The sequence below is a fragment of the Eublepharis macularius genome, chromosome 1 (assembly GCF_028583425.1).
Source record: "Eublepharis macularius isolate TG4126 chromosome 1, MPM_Emac_v1.0, whole genome shotgun sequence".
NCBI classification, from domain to species: domain Eukaryota; kingdom Metazoa; phylum Chordata; class Lepidosauria; order Squamata; family Eublepharidae; genus Eublepharis; species Eublepharis macularius.
In genome coordinates, this window is record NC_072790.1 from 20307469 (window position 1) to 20326854 (window position 19386).

At 42.3% G+C, this 19386-nt stretch overlaps 1 protein-coding gene across 1 annotated transcript; it reads left to right on the plus strand.

The window, feature by feature from the left end:
- Positions 1–2259: 2259 nt before the first annotated feature.
- CCT4 (chaperonin containing TCP1 subunit 4) lies at positions 2260–18954 on the plus strand. Its single transcript, XM_054986347.1, has 14 exons — positions 2260–2511; positions 4665–4717; positions 6436–6525; positions 6645–6753; positions 8638–8780; positions 11113–11234; positions 11337–11469; positions 11902–12041; positions 12346–12442; positions 15258–15368; positions 16622–16752; positions 16845–17079; positions 18355–18468; positions 18808–18954. Exons 1-14 carry the CDS (start codon positions 2379–2381, stop codon positions 18820–18822), a joined length of 1626 nt encoding a protein of 541 aa, XP_054842322.1. The 5' UTR covers positions 2260–2378; the 3' UTR covers positions 18823–18954.
- The last annotated feature ends 432 nt before the right edge of the window (positions 18955–19386 follow it).

A 19386-nucleotide genomic window follows, 5' to 3' on the forward strand; every position in this document is an offset into this window, starting at 1 on the left:
ACAATATCCATGGATTTTATTACCGACCTGCCCCCCTCCAAGGGTCATAATTGTATTTTAGTCGTGGTGGACTTATTCTCCAAACAAGCTCATTTTATACCTTGCACATCTATACCTTTGGCTCGAAAGCTGGCAGATATCTTTCTAAAACACATTGTAAAACTACATTCTTTTCCGTCAAAGGTGATTTCGGATCGCGGCGGGCAATTCGTTGCCAACTTCTGGCGGGAGCTTCTACAATTTATGGGGATTGAGCAAGGTTTAAGTTCAAGCCATCATCCGCAAACCGACGGACAGTCTGAAAAAACTAATCAAATATTGGAACAATTCCTCCGCTGTTATATTAATTTCCAACAGGACAACTGGGTTGATTTGCTTCCCCTAGCAGAATTCTCGTATAACAACAGTGTACATGCCTCCACTGGAGAAACTCCCTTTAAGGTCGTTTATGGCTTCCACTTCAAACTCTTCCCGTTTGAAGCGCTCCCCCTTCCTACTTCAGTAACCAAGGACGTTTCAGACTGGTGGGGGGAAGCTGCTCAACAATGGACTCTAACTAAAAAACATCTCGACAAAGCCAAACAGGATTACAAAAAATATGCAGATCGCCACCGTGTGGCCGAATGGGAATTACAACCAGGAGACCTTGTTTATCTCTCAACAAAAAACTTAAAATTGACTCAAACCAGCCGCAAATTAGCTTTAAAATTTCTGGGACCCTTTCCTGTTCGTAAGGTAATCAACAAAGTGACTGTTGCCTTAAATTTGCCAAAGAACTTGCACCATGTTCATGATACCTTCCATGTCAGCCTGTTAAAGAGGGCTCCACCAGCAGATCAATGGCACACTCGAGCCCCTCCTATTCCAACCTTGATTGATGATCAAACCCATTATGAAGTACAACAAATTTTGGACTCTAAACTTAAAAGGAATCAACTGTTTTATCTTATCAGATGGAAAGACTTTGACTCTGGGTTTGATGAATGGGTGCACTCTGTACATGTCCATGCTCCCAAGTTAATCAAGGCTTTTCATAATCGGTATCCGCATAAACCTGGGAGAGGGGCATCTTAGAGGAGGCAGAATGTCAGGGTTAGAGTGTATGTATGTAACCGAAGAGACTCCATATTAATTCTTTCAGTATTCTAAGTGCTTTGTTCAGAGGTGCCAAGATGTTACCAGCAGCTATCTCACAGAAGAGGATTGTTTTGGCTATCGCTTTTCCAGCCTTGGGAAACTTTCACTTTCTCAGCTTCAAAGGGATTGTTTTGAGAACTATGGGGGGAGGTTGGGTCTGCTTGGATCTGATACTTTGTACTTCATGCTTTGCCTGTCATTCGTAACAATACACGTGTACCAGCCTGGATATTGTATCTGGGCCAGTGGACTATAATGCATTCTTTCTTCAGTAAACTTTTTAAAACAATGGACTTTTGTCTGATTGCAGAAGGTAGTCTGGAGTAAGGACATTATCTAGCCACAGTTCTGACAAATGCATGCATCGCTGGTGCCGAAGCAACCTTAGCAGGGCAGAGGGCAGTCTGAGAAAGTTCCAAATGGTCTTGCAGACTGCCAAAAAAAGAAGAAAAAGACATTAGTACATTGTTATATATACACAGGATTTATTTGCTACCATTTATTGTGGCTTCACACGGCAGTGGATTATTGAACAAAGGAGTTAGATATATCTCCATGTTGTTATGATTGTACATTAATGGGATTGGACAGGACTTTTGTATTTTAGGATTATTTACTGTATGACTATTTATTGTATGCTGCACTAGACACTGTAACGTTTCCAGGCATTTATTTTAAAATATAGTTAAAAATATTTAAAATAATCAAACTTTTGACCAGTTGGATAAAGTGTTTTCTGCAAGTCATTGTGAATTATCTCACTATATACCCCCGGTTGTGGATATTTCCTTCAGTCTCTTGATTCTAGGTTTTTCCCGGGGTGTCTCTCAATTTTACCTTGACCTATACCTGGAGATTGGCAAGCCTAGCAGCCTCCCAATGAAGGCTACAGAGAGTATAAGGCAAGAGAAGTCTCTTAGGTGTCTATCTCATTCGCCGGTTCGATCTCGTTATTTGTTAACACGGGTTATGGGACAAACCCATAATAAACCTTTATGCTCCCCCCCCCCCCGGTTTTGCTGTTGACCGTCGTCGCGCTTCTCCCCCGGCATCTGCAAATGCCACCCTTTTCCCCTTGTGACGTCATCTCCGCGCCGACCTTCGCTCTTTAGAAGGACCCCTTTCTCCTCCGGCTGCCGTCGCGCTTTCTGGAAATTTCGCGCCGGAAAGGGACCGTTAGTTGGAGAGAAGAGAAGAATCCGTCTTCATCCGCGGCTTCTGAGGCGTAGCGGCGTGCAGCCATGCCAGAGATCGCGAAAGGCGGCCCCATGGCGGCTGGCGCGGGGAATCGCAGCATTGGTGGGGTCCGGGGTTCTTACCAGGATAGGGACAAGCCTTCGCAGATCCGCTTCAGCAACATCGCGGCTGGCAAAGGTAATGGGGCGCTAGGCCGCGGAGGGAGCGGGCGAGTCCATTGTCCCCATGAAGGCGGGAGTGGGCTGTTCCATTGTTCTGGAGGGAGTGGTTGCCCTACCTTCCTTGTCGTGCAGGAGTCTTGGAGCTCTGGAGCCATTGTAGTTAAAGTTGCCAACCTCCAGGTGGAGGCTGGAGATCTCCCGGAATTGCAGCCAATCCCCAAGCCAGAGCGATCAGTTCCCCTGGAGAAAATGTCTGCTTTTGCCTCAATGGCGCGCTCCTCCCAATCCCCTGCCTTCTCCAGGCTCCATTCTCCAAATCTCCAGGAATTTCCTAATCTGGAGGTGGACACCCTTCTTGATCCTGCCTGGGAGCTTCTCTCAGGTTTTTCTCTTCTTACTCTTTCTCTCTTCACAACTACCCTGCAAAGCAGGTTAGGCTGAAAGAGGATGGCTGGCCTGAGGTAATAGCAAATGAGGAAGGCACCCCCCCCCCTGCTTTTTGATGGGAAGGGGATTTACCCATTTAGCCACACCCCAGCCCTCTTTCAGCTTGACTTGCTACACAGGATAGTTGTGGGAACTAAAAAAAATTGGAAGAATCACCTGTGGTATAGTAGTTGGAATGTGTTTGCTTTTATTTATTAATATCCTGCTTTCCAGCCCAGTTGGGACTCAGAGTGGCTTAAAAAATCAAAAAGAGTCCAGTAGCACCTTTAAGACTAACCAATTTTATTTATTGTAGCATAAGCTTTCGAGAATCAAGTTCTCTTCGTCAGATGCATGGTACAGAAACTGGTCAAATATAAAGCATCGTTCTTTTTCATTTTCTCACAACAATTCTGTGAGGTAGGCCAGGCTGAGAGTGTTTGACAGGTGCAAGATCACCCAGCGAGTTTCCATGTTAGAAGTGGGGATTCAAACTCAGGTCTTCCAGGATCCTATTCCAACATTATCTACTACAGCACACCAGCTCTTTGGTCAGGATAGGGTCTGGGTGACCTACGTTCGAATACCTACTCTGCCATGGAAGCTTGTTGGATGACCTCAGCCTAACCTACCTTACAGGGTTGTTGTAAACGTGAAATGGAGTGGAGGAAGACAATGCTGTGAGCCACTTTGGGGGTCTCCATTGGGGAGAATAGCAGGGTATAAATTAAGTGAATAAATCCTGGTGAATGTTTAGCTAGGAGTGTTACGTTGCATGAAAGGTTGTGCCATAAGTTTTGGGGTTCCTATATACTGGATGAGGGAATGTTTTTAAGCACTCTTTGTGTGCATCACCTTGAGTTTGTATTGCATTTTTCAAAAATGGTGAAATTGGCATTGAATCTCCTTTAAATAAATAACTTTGGTCTCTGCTGTGTGTCATTGCAGACAATGCTGACAGAATAGAACTGAATTGTATCCAGAGAAAGCACATTAAATAAAAGCTGATGTGTGATACTGTGTAATCCTTTGCAGTTATTCCATTGCAGTCACTGAGTTGGGCTGAAATAACTGCATAGGATGATAATTTTTTTTTTTGACAGCCCGGTTCTGTGCATGCTGACTTAAGAACAGGTAGTTGCAGGTTTCAGCAGCTGTTACTTCCATGGGACTGCAGTCCTAGGGGAATATTAATATTAGCTCAGCACTTTTCTGTAATGTACCCTCTGTGGTGATGGCACTGAAATGTTATTATCAGTGGGATGTTTGGTTCTTATTTGGATGTGTATAGCTTTGTTAATCATTGTATGGTTCCATTAATTATAGAAGATGGGTGTTTTTTTGAAGTTTTACTTTCTGAATATTAATATAACATGACTGAAATTAAAATATTTGAAAAAAGCAATCATTCTATGGAAGATTATTCTGGGTGTGGCTTTTTATTAGTAAAAAAAAAAAGACCGTTAATTGTTGTGTGTGGAGGTCATCAGCTTAAGTATGTCAGTAGTGTTGTCATGTTGTCATTCACAGCTGAGAACTGACAGTGTGCTGTATTCTAGAAGTTTTGTTTTCCTTGCTACTTTTGTTTAGTAAATTTGTCCCTAAAATAGAGGTTTAAGCTCTTCAGTTTTTACAGGTTCACTTTTTTAGACATTTAATTTCTTAGTTTTTGTGTAAAAGCAGTGGAAAGAAATTTTGTCAGCTGAAATAGAAAATCATCTTTTCCACCCATCTCTGTACTAGCTGTTGCAGATGCTGTTAGGACAAGCCTTGGACCAAAAGGAATGGATAAAATGGTAAGTCAAATCCTTTTTGAGGTTACTGTAGCCAATTTTTAAAAGGTGAACTGTGGCTTGTGTGTAAATTCACACTGTGCTATGTGGATTGAAAGTATGCAGGGGCATTAGGTGGAGAGATGGTTCAAGGAGTAGCTGGAAGGAGGGAGTGTATACTGTGGATGGAAGAAAGTAGAGGACTGTGATTGGGACGCATAAAAAGAAGCACATGGGAACAAACAACCCACATGCATGGTGTATGTTGCAGGAGAGACTGCTGGCTGCTTTACAAGTTACGTGCAGTTGTATTTGCAGCTGGTATGCCTGTCTCTTCCTCAGATGTGAATGAAAAATATCTCTGCTCAAATGTGTTGGGGAGCCACAGCTCAAAAGGGGTTTTAGGTCGACATACATCTGTTGTTTAAAGATGTACACCTGTCATTTGCGCATCTAATGTTTGCTGTGAAAATACCAATATAGCCTAGTAAGCAACGTTGCCATGAAAAGCATGAAACTGCCCTTTGTTGTTTTCATATGACAAAGAATGCTGGTCAGGAAGGAAAAGCTGGAGAAAGGGCAAAGGCTGAATATTGGATTGATGTGTATGTGTGATGTGCTGTCAGGTTGTCTCCAGCCTATGATGACTCTATGAATTAACAACCTTCAAAACATTCTGTCATTAACAGTCTTGCTGAGGTCTTACAAACTGGAGGCTGTAGCTTATTGAGACAATCGGTCTCACATTGGGTCTTTCTCTTTTCCTACTGACTTCCACCTGTTCTAGCATTATTGTCTTTTCCAGTGAGTCTTCTCATGTGACCAAAGTATGGTAGTCTCAGTTTTGTCATTTTAACTTTTAGGGAGAATTCAAGCTTGATTTGATCTAGAATCCACTTATTTGTCTTTTTGGCAGAAAACTCCTGCACCACAATACAAATGAACCTATTTTCTTCCTGTCATCTTTCTTCATTGTCAAACTTCACATACGTACATAGTAAAGTATACATAATGTGAATCATCTTGATCTTGGTCCCGAGTGGCACTTTCTTACACTCATTTAAGGAATTTTTTTTAGATCCCTTCATGGCTGTCCTTCGAAGTGTCAAACTTCTGTTTTCTTCATTGCAGTCTTCCTTTTGGTCGATGATTGAGCCAAGAAATAGGAAATGTTTACAAATTTCAATTTCTTCATTGTCAACCTTAAAGATGTGTGATTCCTTCGTAGTCATTACTTTTGTCCTCTTGATGTTTAGCTGCTGTCTTTCTTTTGGCACTTTCTCCTTTAATTTTCATCAGTAGTTTTTTCAAGTCTGTTGTTTTCTGCCAGTAATGTGGTGTCATCTGATAACTTAAATTGTTAATGTTCCTTCCACCAATTTTCACTCCACCTTTTCTAAATTTAATCCAGCTTTCCTTATGATAGCTCTCTGGGAGAGCCTGTGGCTCAGTGGAGGAGCATCTGTTTGGCATGCAGAAAGTCCCAGGTTCAGTCCCTAACATCTCTAGTTAAAACGGATCAGGTAGCAGGTGATGTGAGAAATCTCTCTACCTGAGGCTCTGGAGAGTTGCTGCCAGTCTGAGTAGACAGGACCGACCTTGATTGACCAGTGGTTTGATTCCGTATAAGGCAGCTACATGTGTCCATGTATCATGTGTCAACTTGTGCTTGCTTTCTGGATCTCACCCCCTCCCCTTTTGAACTTGCCTGTAGAAAAATGATTTTGCTTGTGCTTTCCCAGATCCAGGATGGCAAAGGGGATGTCATGATCACAAATGATGGCGCAACAATCCTGAAGCAGATGCAGGTTCTTCACCCTGCAGCCAAAATGGCAAGTGATTCCAAGTTCCAAATTTTGCATTGTTCCTGACCTGATGCCAAATTACGTTTTTCTTCTGCTTTTTGGTGCAAATTACTTACGTGTGTCTATTTAAATGTGCCCCTACACAGCTGGTGGAGTTATCCAAAGCGCAAGATATCGAAGCTGGAGATGGCACCACTTCTGTTGTAGTCATTGCAGGGGCTCTCTTGGAAGCATGTTCCAGGCTCCTTCAGAAAGGTGGGTCTTTTTTTAATTGCATGCACAAGACAAAGTAAAGCCTGCCCATTGGAATCCATTCTAAAATGGAAAAAAATCAAAAGCATTGTTGTATGATAACCTTTTGTTTGGTTGCTTGGGCAAGTTAAGTACAGTTTCTAAACAACCACAGAAGGAAAGTTTGGTCAGTTGAAAGTGTTAGTAAACACCCCCTGCTTCCCTGTTGTCCAAGGGTATGTGTAGGTAGGCAGGCTAGAAGATTGAATTTTGGTGTGCCTGAGGGTGACTTAGGGCACTTTATAAGGCTGAATAACATGCCAGCCTTGGGTGATATGCCTGAGTGCAGTGTGGACTTAAAGAGTTGAGTGTCTAGCTTGGTCCATGTTTATGCCTGGCATGCTTGCTTATCATTGCTGCTTATGTTAATTTTGCCATTTCGTACGTTATTGTATGTTGCTGACTGTAACTCCTGCCAACTGCGTCCACTTTTGTAACGCTTCTAAAGTCCTCTTATCTGTTGTTCGTCTCTTGGGTACTGTCTGTTAAGGTGGTCCTGAAGTGTAGTTTGGTGGATTATGCCCCCCCCCATGCCCAAGAGAGCAGGAGCTGAAAGGGATAATGCATGTTGTTTTCTCTTGGGCACTGCAAAACAGATTATTGTATGGTCCCACTCTGGACGCGTGGCAGAGTTGGAACACTGGAGTTCATCTATTAATTAATGTGTGCACATTTTGTGCTACAGAACTGGAAACTGAATCTTAATGTGCAGTTTGTATAAGATACTTGATGTGTTAATGGTTTTTTTTTTCTACAGATGACTTAATTTAAGGTCTTAAGTATTGATAATGGTTTGAATAAGCATGTGTCTTGACCAGGGTGGATTTGCTTTAAATCAAATCGATTTAAATCACGATTAAAAACAGCCAGTAAGACTAGATTTAAATCATAGTTTTCTACATAAAGACTCATTCTTACTGTTATAATCTTCATATTTACAACCAGATGAAGGTTTCATTTTTTAGAATAAGTTTTCAGATTAATTTTACAGTTATATCAAAAAATTACTGATTTGGTTATATTGTTAGAAACCCATCGTAGAGAGATAATTATGAAACGATTGTGAGGTGAACTGTCTCCAGTTTAATAGGTTAATCATTCATATTTGGACACCTTTTCTTCTGTACTTTATTGGAAGGAGAAAAATAATCTGTGTATTTAGACTTGCAATGGAACAATGGGATTAAGGCCTTTTTCTCAACTCTGTATGTTTATTTGATAACATTTTTACAAATTTACAGTTTTAACAAATTAACATTTTTACAAATTTACAGTTTTGAGAACTGTAACACCAAGTGTCTGTGATAATATCTTCTAGATAGGAAAAAATTACCCAATAATCTTATAGAAATCTCTGGGAGAGTAGGACACTGTGAATGGATTAATGGAATTCATTTACCAAAAAATTTAAACATTGCATGAATATACAGCCTCATGCTACATAATTAAAAACTAATCCTTATTTCATGATGAATAACTTTTGGACTATAAAATAATAAAGAGTCCAGTAGCATCTTTAAGACTAACCAACTTTTTTGTAGGATAAGCTTTTGAGAACCACAGCTCTCTTCGTCAGATGCATCGAAAGCTTATGCTACAAAAAAAATTGGTTGATCTTAAAGGTGCTACTGGACTCTTTACTATTTTGCAACTACAGACTAACACAGCTAACTCCTCTGGATCTATGATTTTGGATTATAATGTATCTTAAATAGAAAAATATTTTTAGATAGATTTTTTCCTCAAAAACATTTTATTTAAAAATCTGTTCTAATTTTTAAAAATCTTGATTTTTTAATTAAAAAAAATCATTGATTTTTATCCACCCTGATCTCAACTTCCAAATAGGAATTCATCCCACAATCATCTCTGAGTCATTCCAGAAGGCATTGGAGAAGGGCGTTGAAATTTTGGCCGGCATGGGGCAGCCTGTTGAACTGAGTGACAGAGAAACTCTACTGAACAGTGCCACCACTGCCCTGAATTCAAAGGTAGGCACAGCAAAGAGCCCTTGGCAGGCATTTCCACCTTGTGCTTTCAGTACAAATTGGCTGTGGCTGCATTAACTCACTGTGTGATAAATGTGATCCTAGTGGCACCCTCTGCATATTTTCAAAGGACTGCAGAATTTTGTTTGCCCAGGCATTTGATATGGGGAATGTATTGTTGTGGTTTGAACATGGCACAGTTTGAGTTTCCTCTTTTAATTGTAGTAATGTTAGCCAGCAGGACTCTGGAGTCTCTGTGCCTTTCAGAGTGCCTCTCAGCAAAGCATGCAGCTGAATAAACAGCAAGGTATCTGTTTAGGTGTATTATTAAACTTGAATCCTGCGTTTTTTCTGTCATGGATCTCGAGGCAGCTAATGTGTCTTTTCCAGATGGTTGGTCACCCATCCAAGCAGTGACCTGATTCAGAGCTGCTTAGTTTTAGCAAGTTGGCTGCATCATCTGCTCTCCTGCCTTGCAAAAGAGTCCCTGTGGAATCACGGTGAACTCTTCACATGCCAAAAACTGTATTGATCTCTTTATGGAAAATGTTGCCGGCATGCTCCGCATAGCCTCCGTTAACAAAGCTGGGTTTATTTGTCATGATATTCATATCCTGTGTGATATCCCCCCACCATGTGATTTGTCTGCTGTGTGCTTGAGTGAAGAGCTCCACCTATAAAGTGATTTCCTAAGTATAAAATGTATGTTGTGAATTACTTTGGGTTAGATCAGAGGTATAATGATACTTCTGTGAGCAGAGGAGGAGGATTTCCCCTGATTTCCCCTCTCCATGCCCTGCCCTGTCCCTCGGGCTGTTCTGGGGAGTGGGGGTGGTCCTTATTCCCCAGCAGCCCCATGCCAGTGGGCTGCATCAGGAAGAGGAAAGCAGGGCTGTTCCGTTCTGTCAGCTTCACTTTGCTTTCACCACCTTATCAGTAAATCAGTTCATTATCGGTATGCACGAAACAAAACTCATCTGAATATGCTATCAGTGTATGCTACCAACGTACAGATCACTTGCTGTTTCACTTTTAATTATTTTTACTTGTAAAAAACCCATTGATCTCAATTTTACTGCCAATCCTGAGGATTTCTACTCAGGATTAAGTATCGTTGAGTTACAATATGTGTATTAAGTAATCAGGTATTATTCGCAAGTATGCATGCAGGCTGGACCTATAAAACAGTAATCTTAAACATGCATGCCTAGAGGCAGACTCCATTGAAATCCAGTGTAATCTCACTTGTAGAAAGATAAGCCTAATGCCAGTGAACATTTAGCAGAAGGGATATTATTTGTCATATCTGAAAATACAGTGTTATTTTTTTCCCTCTTGAGGATAGCCACATGCAAAGGAGGGCTCTCTTATAGGTTTGTAAATAACTTCTAGTAGTAACAGTTCTAATGAATGGGGTGAGTTTGTTGTCTTCCTCACCCTGTCCCCATTTTAGGCTATTGGAATGACACGATTAACAGTGGTAAAAGCTAGAAGATTTATGGTCAGTTGTGTTGGTCTGCTGTAGAAGAGCGAGATTCAAGTCCAGTAGCACCTTAAAGACCAATGAGATTTTCCAGGGTTATAAGCTTTTGAGAGTCAAGCTCCCTTCATTGGATGCAAGTAGGAATGGAGATCCCTGGAGCCCTTTCAGTACTGGAAATTTCAGTATTGTCCTGCACTTGTCTAATTTCACTTTTGCACGAACAAGTATAGGTACAGAAACTCTTCTCTCCTTTGTATCCAGATACTTTAGACATAAGAATTCAGTGAAATGATACTGTTTATTGAATGTATGTACTCTGCATGAACTCAGAAGAATAGAAAGGAGAGAGAGGGGTAGCATCTGAAGCTGGCCCATCAAGGGCACGACTTCATTACCTAGTGTTGTTCTGATTCCCTCCTGTGAAGGATCTTGTTCAAAATCAGGAATAACTGGAGAATAGGGAAGAGATGCAGATCCTATTTGTCATCTTTGCTGTGCCTTGTGCAAACACAGCTCCTGTGGATCTCTTCCAGTAACAGCAGCTCCTCCTCCTGGGTGCACAGCATTGCCTTTAGTGGCATAGGATATAAGAGATCTAACCCAGTGGGATTACAAACAAAAGATCCTGTACAACTGAATATTCTTTCTGCCTAGATTCGAACCTGCAGCATTTTACTCAACTAGCTTGCATGGTTGTGTTTCCATGCTGGTTGGGGAGGGGGTGGAAGAGAAAAAGAAAACCATTTCCAGTTGTTTAAGATTCTGAATGCAAAAATTAAATAAATAAAATACTGCAGAAAACTGAGGATAGATGAGCTAAGTGAAATGTGGCTCTTCCCTAAATGCTTGCAGGTTGTATCACAGTATTCTAGTTTGCTTTCTCCAATGAGTGTGGATGCAGTGATGAAGGTGATAGATCCAATGACAGCCACCAGCGTGGATCTCAGAGACATCAAGATTGTGAAAAAACTTGGGTGAGTGGTGACTTTCCAGAGATGCACACTCTGGAATCTAGGGGTGTTCATTTTAATGTGCAGCAGTGTGTGTTGACTTCCACATGTTGTACACCTTTCCAGGGGAACAATCGATGACTGTGAGTTGGTTGACGGGCTTGTCCTCACTCAGAAATTAGCCAACACTGGTATAACCCGAGTGGAAAAAGCCAAGATCGGTCTCATTCAGTTTTGCTTGTCAGCTCCAAAGACAGATGTAAGTTAAACTTCTTCTAAATTTCATCTTTATACATGGGCAACTGCGTTATATCTTGACAGCTTAATTAAAGTTTTTTTTTTAAAAAAACAATACTTTCCTGATAAAATTATGTCAAAAGTGTAAAAGAAAGGTTGACTCATTCCTTAAAAATGTGCCTTGCTGGATCAGCCAAAATCTTCCTAGTTGCCATAAATTTAAAGACTCCCAGTGGTCATACATCACTACACCGTCTGCTGCAAACTGGCCTGTGATTTGATGTATATGAGCCTGAAAAGAGCAGTGATGAATGCACAGCTGCTGACAGGCTTCCCCTTAAGCTGGCTTGGAAAACATAAAAAGGCGTAGTCTTGTTTGGCTCATACTCAGCCTCACGTTACAAGAAAGTGTACATATTTAATATTTTAAAAATACATATTTGTATTTTGTTAGATGGACAACCAGATTGTTGTTTCTGACTACACTCAAATGGACAGGGTCTTGCGTGAAGAGAGAGCCTACATTCTGAATCTTGTGAAGCAAATTAAGAAGGCCGGATGCAACGTGCTGCTTATTCAGAAATCCATCCTCCGGTATGCTTTCCTCCAGTAGTTCTAATTAATGTTGCCTTTGAATTGTGAGCGGTTCAGAAGAAGCCTTCAGGCTTCTTCTGAGATTCTTTCCTTTAACCCCACCCCTCGAACAGTATGCAGGTTATATCTCGGAAGCTGTATTTACAAGCTCCTAAACTCAAAAAGCTCCAGAACTTCAAATTTCTGCCACTTTTGTGGTGCTTTTCACGGACAGATCTGAGTTCAGTAAATAATGTCTCAGAAACAAATGACGGGCTTGTGATAGATTTGTAGCTTTCATGATCATTGATTCTCTTGATTCCAGGGATGCGCTTAGTGATCTAGCTTTACATTTTTTGAACAAAATGAAGATCATGGTAGTTAAAGACATTGAAAGAGAAGACATCGAGTTTATATGTAAGGTAAGCAGGTCCTGTTTCCTAGCAGTGCTTTATCGTTTGTTAATACTATATTGGTATGTTGTCTGTGCTTTCATTGAAGTTGGTCATAAGCACTGAATGACTGTGCCCTGGAATTTTGTGATGCAGATTCATCACAACTCTTCTGGTGGGAAAACACTGGGTTGTGTCCAGTGAGCAGTGAGTGCAGCTCTGCCTGCAAAGCACAACTTTCCTATCTCCAGACCCTCTGAATTGCTGATCCCAGGCTTGGGCAGAATCTGTGTGTGTTCATGTGTTTGTGTGTGTGTGTATGTGTTGCAGGGGGAGAGAATTGGCAAAATCCACTGGGAATTGTTCATTGGGCTGGCTTATACATAATGCCAAGCAGAGTTTGCAGAAACCTTAAATTTGCAGGCTTAGATGTAATTGCAAGCTGTGGTTTGCTGTGGGCGGGAATAGCAGGAGGGAAACCTGTGAAAGGAGTTAGATCAAGATGCCATGTAGCCATGTCACGGCTACAGGCCCTTGGTGCCTCAACCCAGCTAAGGGGCAGAGCCAGCAAAGGTCTATCAGCCGGGCTAAACCAAATTATCAAACTGGCAAGAGAAAGAAAGCCCCTCAAATGCCCTCAAATTCTGCCACCAGACCCTCAGCGTTCCCAAAGCTTTAGGAGGGGAGGGACACCCTCCAAGCCTATAAGGGAGCTAAATGTAGCAAAGTCTACCTTGCAAGAATATTGTTGCAGGCAGAGTTCACAACCAAAGTTAGTTACAAAGTAGGTGGTTCACGAGAACTTGCAAAAATGGGTTCGGCAAAGTACCTTGAGTTTTGAGACCCCAAAGTCACACACCCAAAGACAAAGTATAATTTAATTATTTATTAAGGAGCAAGGTCACATCAAAATGTACAAGACAGATTGTGAGGATTAAAACAAAAATACCTATAACTTTATTTGCTCTAACTTATGCTCAAAGCAGAAGTAGATGTTCAAAGTTGTCAAGAAGGCAAAAGGCAAAATCTCTGGTCACAGAGGCAAATCAGTCAGGCTTCATAGCACAGCAAAATGGATGGGTTCAGGAACGTCCATCCCCAGACAGAGCCAGATTTTGAGATACTGAGTGAGTTACAATAGTATTTACTGTAACCCACACAGGTTACAGCTATATTACAGTCTCTCTACACAAGACATCTTACACAGGGATGCAGGGCCGGATCTATGGGGGGGGCAGGGGGGTAGTCTGCCCCCGGCACTGCCAGGGAGGGGGCACCGGGAGCAGCTTCCAGCTGCTGGAGCGCGCAGGCAGCAGTGTGGGCAGCCTCGCAGCCGCCCGCGCTGCTTTCGCCTGCCCTGCAGGGCAGGGGGTGCGCGGCAAGCCGGCTGCCTCCTGTCCTGCAGAGCAGGCAAAAGCAGCGTTGGGGGGCTGTGAGGCCGCCCGCGCCATTCGCCTGCGGGGAGGCGAATGGGTTGGGCGGCTTCTCAGCCCCACACGCTGCCTCCGTCCACCCTGCGTGATGATGTCACCAAAGTGACGTCATCATGCATCGCGAGGCAGTAAGCCAAGGGTTGCCCTGGGCGTGGGCAACCCTGGATCCGGCGCTGCAGGGATGCTCAAGTGTAGAGAGATGCAATGTTAGCTGGGAAGCGTAGTTTAAAAAGACAGAGTGCGAAGATTGCTCCTCAGAGGGTTTGTTAATTTCATCTTTGCTTCTTCAAAGGGGAGGCGAAATTGACAGAGGCAAAGAAAAAATTAACAAACCCTCTGAGGAGCGATCTTTGCGGCTGTCTTTTAAAACTACCCTTGTGGAGAGAGGTGAAATGGAAATTAAACTATGCTTCCTGGCTAACATTGCATCTCCCTATACTTGACTGTCCCCATGTAAGATGTCTTGTGTAGAGAGACTCCTAGTCTGTCTGTAGCAGTAGAAAAGAGCAAGAGTCCAGTAGCAGCTGTGGTAGCGTATCTGAATGGTATCTGAAGAAGTGAGCTGTGACTCATAAAAGCTCACACCTTTCCACAAATTTTGTTTGTCTTATAGGTGCTATTGGACTCTTGCTCTTTTTACTGTGAAAGGAGCGTGCAAACTGAAGTTTGACTGTGTAATGCCAAGCTATGTTTTAGCTTTACACGTGTACCCAGATCACTGTACACAAGGCTGGTCTTACCTCACCTTTTTCCCCTTGGAAGTTGATGACATCTCACTAGAGGCAGCTTCTGCAAGAGAACTGCTTTGTCATGTAAAATAGAGCAGTGGTTCCCAACCTTTTTGGTATGGTGACCCACAAGTCCAAATTTATTTCATACGGTGACCCTCCAGGGCTGGCTCAAGAGATTGAGAAAACAATGCCGGGGTGGGGAGGGGTGGCGCTGGGTTGAGGAGATGGGGGAAGATGGCAGATGTTGGGAAAGAGGTGAGTGACAAGTGGCTCAGTGAAGTACATCTCCCAAAGCAGGTAGAGGGCAGTGAGATATTTCAAGGGGCTGGACAAGAGGTTGGGATGCTGAAGAAGCGGCACCAACACAGAGCCTGTGCTCTTACCCTCCTCTTTCTCTCCTCTTGCTTTTCCACGAGCTGAACAGCTCTCACCTACTCTTCAGCCTTTCCCCTTATTATTGTCGCAAAGGGGGAATATGAGGCAATAATATGAGAAGTTGGAGAGGAAGAAGAGGAAAGAATGAGAAGGGTGCAAGTGGCAGGAGCTGCCTGCGACCCACTTTCAGAGGCTTTGCATCCCACTTTTGGGTTCCGACTCACAAATTGGGAAACACTGAAATAGAGTATATTTAATCTTTGTACAGCATTGAATATTTGTGTGTGTGTGTGTGTTTTTTTAAAGACTATTGGAACCAAGCCAGTTGCTCATATTGATCAGTTCATCAGTGATATGCTTGGCTCTGCTGAACTGGCTGAAGAGGTCAATTTAAACGGTTCTGGAAAGCTAGTAAAGGTAAGGCGCAGACCCTTCCTTTAGGGAGCGGTGTGTGTAGCCTGTAGTGTTAGGAAGCTTCAAAGCAAATAACAGGTCTCAAGGGTTCATTACGCTGGATAAAATTTCACCGCATTAAAACTTTGTACCTACTTAGTGCTGTGGCCCTCCAGCAGCTGTCACACTGTTTCTGAACTGTGCTGTCGCTTGCTGTCTTTGTGGGTTGGGATTTTCATTAAATTAGACACTGAGAAGCCCTTTCTGTAGTGCCTTTGCTGTGCAAAGCGTGATGCTGTTAGCAGGTCAGAGGTAAGCGAGAGTGTCAAGAGTTTTAGGAATGTGAAAACCAGGCTCTGGAATTGCTCCTGGAGGACAGGAGGAAACTGGTGCCCAAATAATATGCTTCTGTTGACCGAGCCAGAAAAGAGGGCAGGATGCTGCATTCTTCATCAGCTGATGCCTTGGAGCATCCTTTATGGGTAGCATTGCATAAAACTCATTAAAACAGTTGAAGAAGGCATGAATTTATGGTCATTAGCTGCAGCTTCCTCGGCAGGAGGGGTTGCTGGAAGACGCTTCTGATTTGCCACTTTGGGGTTTTGAGGAGAAATGTGGGGCATAAATGAATGTAAGCATTCCTCATGGTTGAGTGGCAGGAGAAGGTGCAACATGGATGGTGAATAAGACCCCCACCCAGGGTGCGAGGGAAGTCTGCAGTCCATCACTGCAATCAGTATTCAACCTCTTATTAAATCTCCTGTACTCACTCTCTTTGTGTGACCAAGCAGTACACGCACAAGGCCAGGTTCATAAGAAGTGTTGCTGTGTGCTGGCCACAGATTGGTGGCATGCAATACCTCTACATTATCTCCTCTAGTAGATTCTTAACTTTTTAATATTCCAGCAAGCAAGAGTCTAAGGGTCAGTGATCAAACATCCCTTGCTGTCTAGTTCGGTTTCTCTGCCAAAAATGTGAAATCACTATAAAATGAATACTTATCAGTTTGAATAATCTAAAACTGTAAGTGAGGCATGCTTGCCTCCATCAATGTCTTAGGCCATGAGGTTGCACAACAGTTTAATTCTCAACCTTGTATGCTACTGTGTGACATACAAATTGAACAGTCTTCCTTCTGATGCTGTTCTCAGTAGAAATTTGTCAAAATAACTTGAAGCTGTTTTCAGCTCTTTGCTAACTTGCAGTGTTTGCTTTTGTTGTAGAGGTTCTAGTCTCCAGTAGCAACAGTGATCCTAGAACAGTCTTTGTATTGCAGGTGACGGGTTGTGCTAGCCCGGGGAAGACTGTAACCATTGTGGTGCGTGGCTCTAACAAACTAGTCATTGAAGAGGCTGAACGTTCAATTCACGATGCCTTGTGTGTTGTCCGTTGCTTGGTGAAGAAAAGGTACTGCATCGGCTTTGTGGACCCTTAAAAATGAGTTCCATCTAATGTGTACCATTTCTAAAACATAAAACTTGTTAAATGCTTTGTTTCAGAGCCCTAATTGCAGGTGGCGGAGCACCAGAGATTGAGTTGGCATTACGCTTGAACGAGTACTCCCGCACATTGAGCGGCATGGAGTCGTATTGCGTCCGTGCTTACGGAGAAGCCCTGGAAATTATTCCGTCTACCCTGGCAGAAAATGCAGGCCTTAATCCCATTACTACTGTAACCGAGCTGAGAAACAGGCATGCTCAGGGAGAGAGAACTGCAGGCATTAATGTCAGAAAGGTAAGTTGCAGAGTCATGAAACATAACCCCTCTGACTTGCCTGTGCAGAGTTCTGCATGCTGAAGCAGCGCCATTCTACTGGTGAACAAGTTGGAGCTGGGTTGTGGTTCCAGTTTCTTCCATGCTGTTTTTTGCATTACAGTTCACGCAGAAGAATGATTTTAATGTCAGTTAGCAGCATGTTGAAAGGAACAATTGTGAGAACTATCTGTGCTGTTCATTGCCTGAAGTCAGATGGAAAAATGTCCATTCAATTAATACATCCATTTCCATAATTATATTATTCTTATACAGAAACAATTTGGGTAATTATAAACCTGCTTGTTTAATGTATCCACCTTCAAGAGGTCTGCTGGCAATAACTTGCAAATCTTTTACTGCCATGATTGCAGTGCAGTTGTGACAGATTAACTGAGCAAAGTTAAAAATACAGTTGCAAAAATGACACGGGGTGGGGAAGGTGCATCCCAAAACTCGCCAGAATTATATACAGATAGAATTTTTCAACATAGTTTCAGGTAGGTAGCTGAATTGATCTGTAGTAGAAGAGCAAGGTTTGAGTCGAGTAGCACCTTAAAGACCAACAAAACAATTTTCAAACTATATTTTTAGGAAATAGGTTTGTTGAAAAACTTACTCAGGTTTCCCTGACAAGAATAGTAACAATAACCAGAAGCTTGCAAAAAAAGCCCCCATTACTGAGTTTTCAGGAAGAGGTTGGCCATGTTCTAAACACGCTGTTTGACTCGAGCAGCAAGCCCTCTTGATAAACTGAGAATGCGCTCAGGGGCTCTTTGTTTGATCAGTCAGTGCAGAAAGGGTTCCCTGAGGGGAAGAAACTTGAAAAGCAAAGTTTTAAGGCTAGGGTTGCTGCCTGGCCTGGAGAAAATAATAACAATAATAATAAAGTTTGATTTATATACCACCCTTTAGGACAACTTAATGCCCACTCAGAGCAGTTTACAAAGTATGCTATTATTATCCCCACAACAGTAATTACCCTGTGAGGTGGGTAGGGCTGAGAGAGCTATGAGTGACTTGTTGCCAAGAGTACCTTTATCTAAGGTATATATTTCACAGTGGCAAATTATTTCTGGATAATTTTTAATTGATCTGTTTAGCTACTGGCAGCCTCTGGCTGGAGGAAGAGTTTACCAGTGGTGGTTTGAAGCCCCTGCTGGATTTCCTCTGGAATCTCCATAAATCTAGGAAAGCATCTTGATTATTGACACTAGTTACTGCTTCGAAATTGAGACATATTCCTTTGAACTGCAGGGTGGGATTTCCAATATCCTGGAAGAATTGGTGGTCCAGCCTCTGTTGGTCTCCATCAGTGCTCTGACCCTGGCTACAGAAACTGTCCGCAGTATTCTTAAGATTGATGATGTGGTAAGCAAAGTTTTAAATACCAGCCAATGGTTTTTCCAGGTGTTTTGTTGTCCAAGGATTCTTAGCATAGTGGAGCCTAGTTTTTAAATCACTGATAGAGCATCACACCGAAATGACAATTCCTCTCCTAGGGTTGAGTACAAACGGATTTGCGGAATTTGTTACTAAAACTGATGCAACTCAATCTCAAGACTTAAGAGAGGGAACGAAAGCAGTCATGATGGCTGGAATGTAAGATGTTCTTAACAGAGATTGAGGAACATCTTGAACAGCTGAATGGGAATATAATGGTCAAATACCCTGCTTCACACAACGATTTCTCTCTCTCCTCCTTTGCAGGTGAACACTCGATAAGGTGACTGCAAGACAAGACATGACAAGTCGTCAGTTAGGACTTCTTAAGAGCTGTGTCAGATGTCTACTTAACTCGCACCCATGTTCATGTACCTTTTGTTAATTTAAATTAATAAAATGGCAGTCACAAAGGCAAGTCTTACTGATCGTTTTTAGCTGAGCACTGGAAAGTACACTGCACCTGTGGTTTAAGCACTTTTAAGTTCCTTTAATTTTCTGTAGGGAAAATTTATGCGTGTGCTTTGCTCTTCCATTCAGAGCAATGAAATGAAGTAAATCACTTCTAACTGTGACATGAGTGGATTTCTGAGTACTGTTAGTTTCAATACCTTTAACTATTAAAATGTTTACCACACTGAAAGTGACCTTCATTTTGCACAGATGTATGTCGAACTTTATTGCTCAATATCCTGTTTCTCCCATGTTGAAAATAGCATCCTAGTGTCACTATTAATTTCATCACTAACTCTTCATGTACCTTGGACAATATCTGGGTCTTGCTATCTTGTCCTGGTGATAACTACTGGAGGAATTTTCTGCAGTGTGTGAGGTGTCTAGAGATAC

Coding starts and splice junctions, on each gene's coding strand:
- CCT4 (XM_054986347.1), top strand. CDS start 2,379: ATGCCAGAGATCGCGAAAGGCGGCCCCATGGCGGCTGGCGCGGGGAAT. Junction 11,470..11,901: donor TGTCAGCTCCAAAGACAGAT/GTAAGTTAAACT, acceptor GTATTTTGTTAG/ATGGACAACCAGATTGTTGT. Junction 15,369..16,621: donor GTTCTGGAAAGCTAGTAAAG/GTAAGGCGCAGA, acceptor TTTGTATTGCAG/GTGACGGGTTGTGCTAGCCC.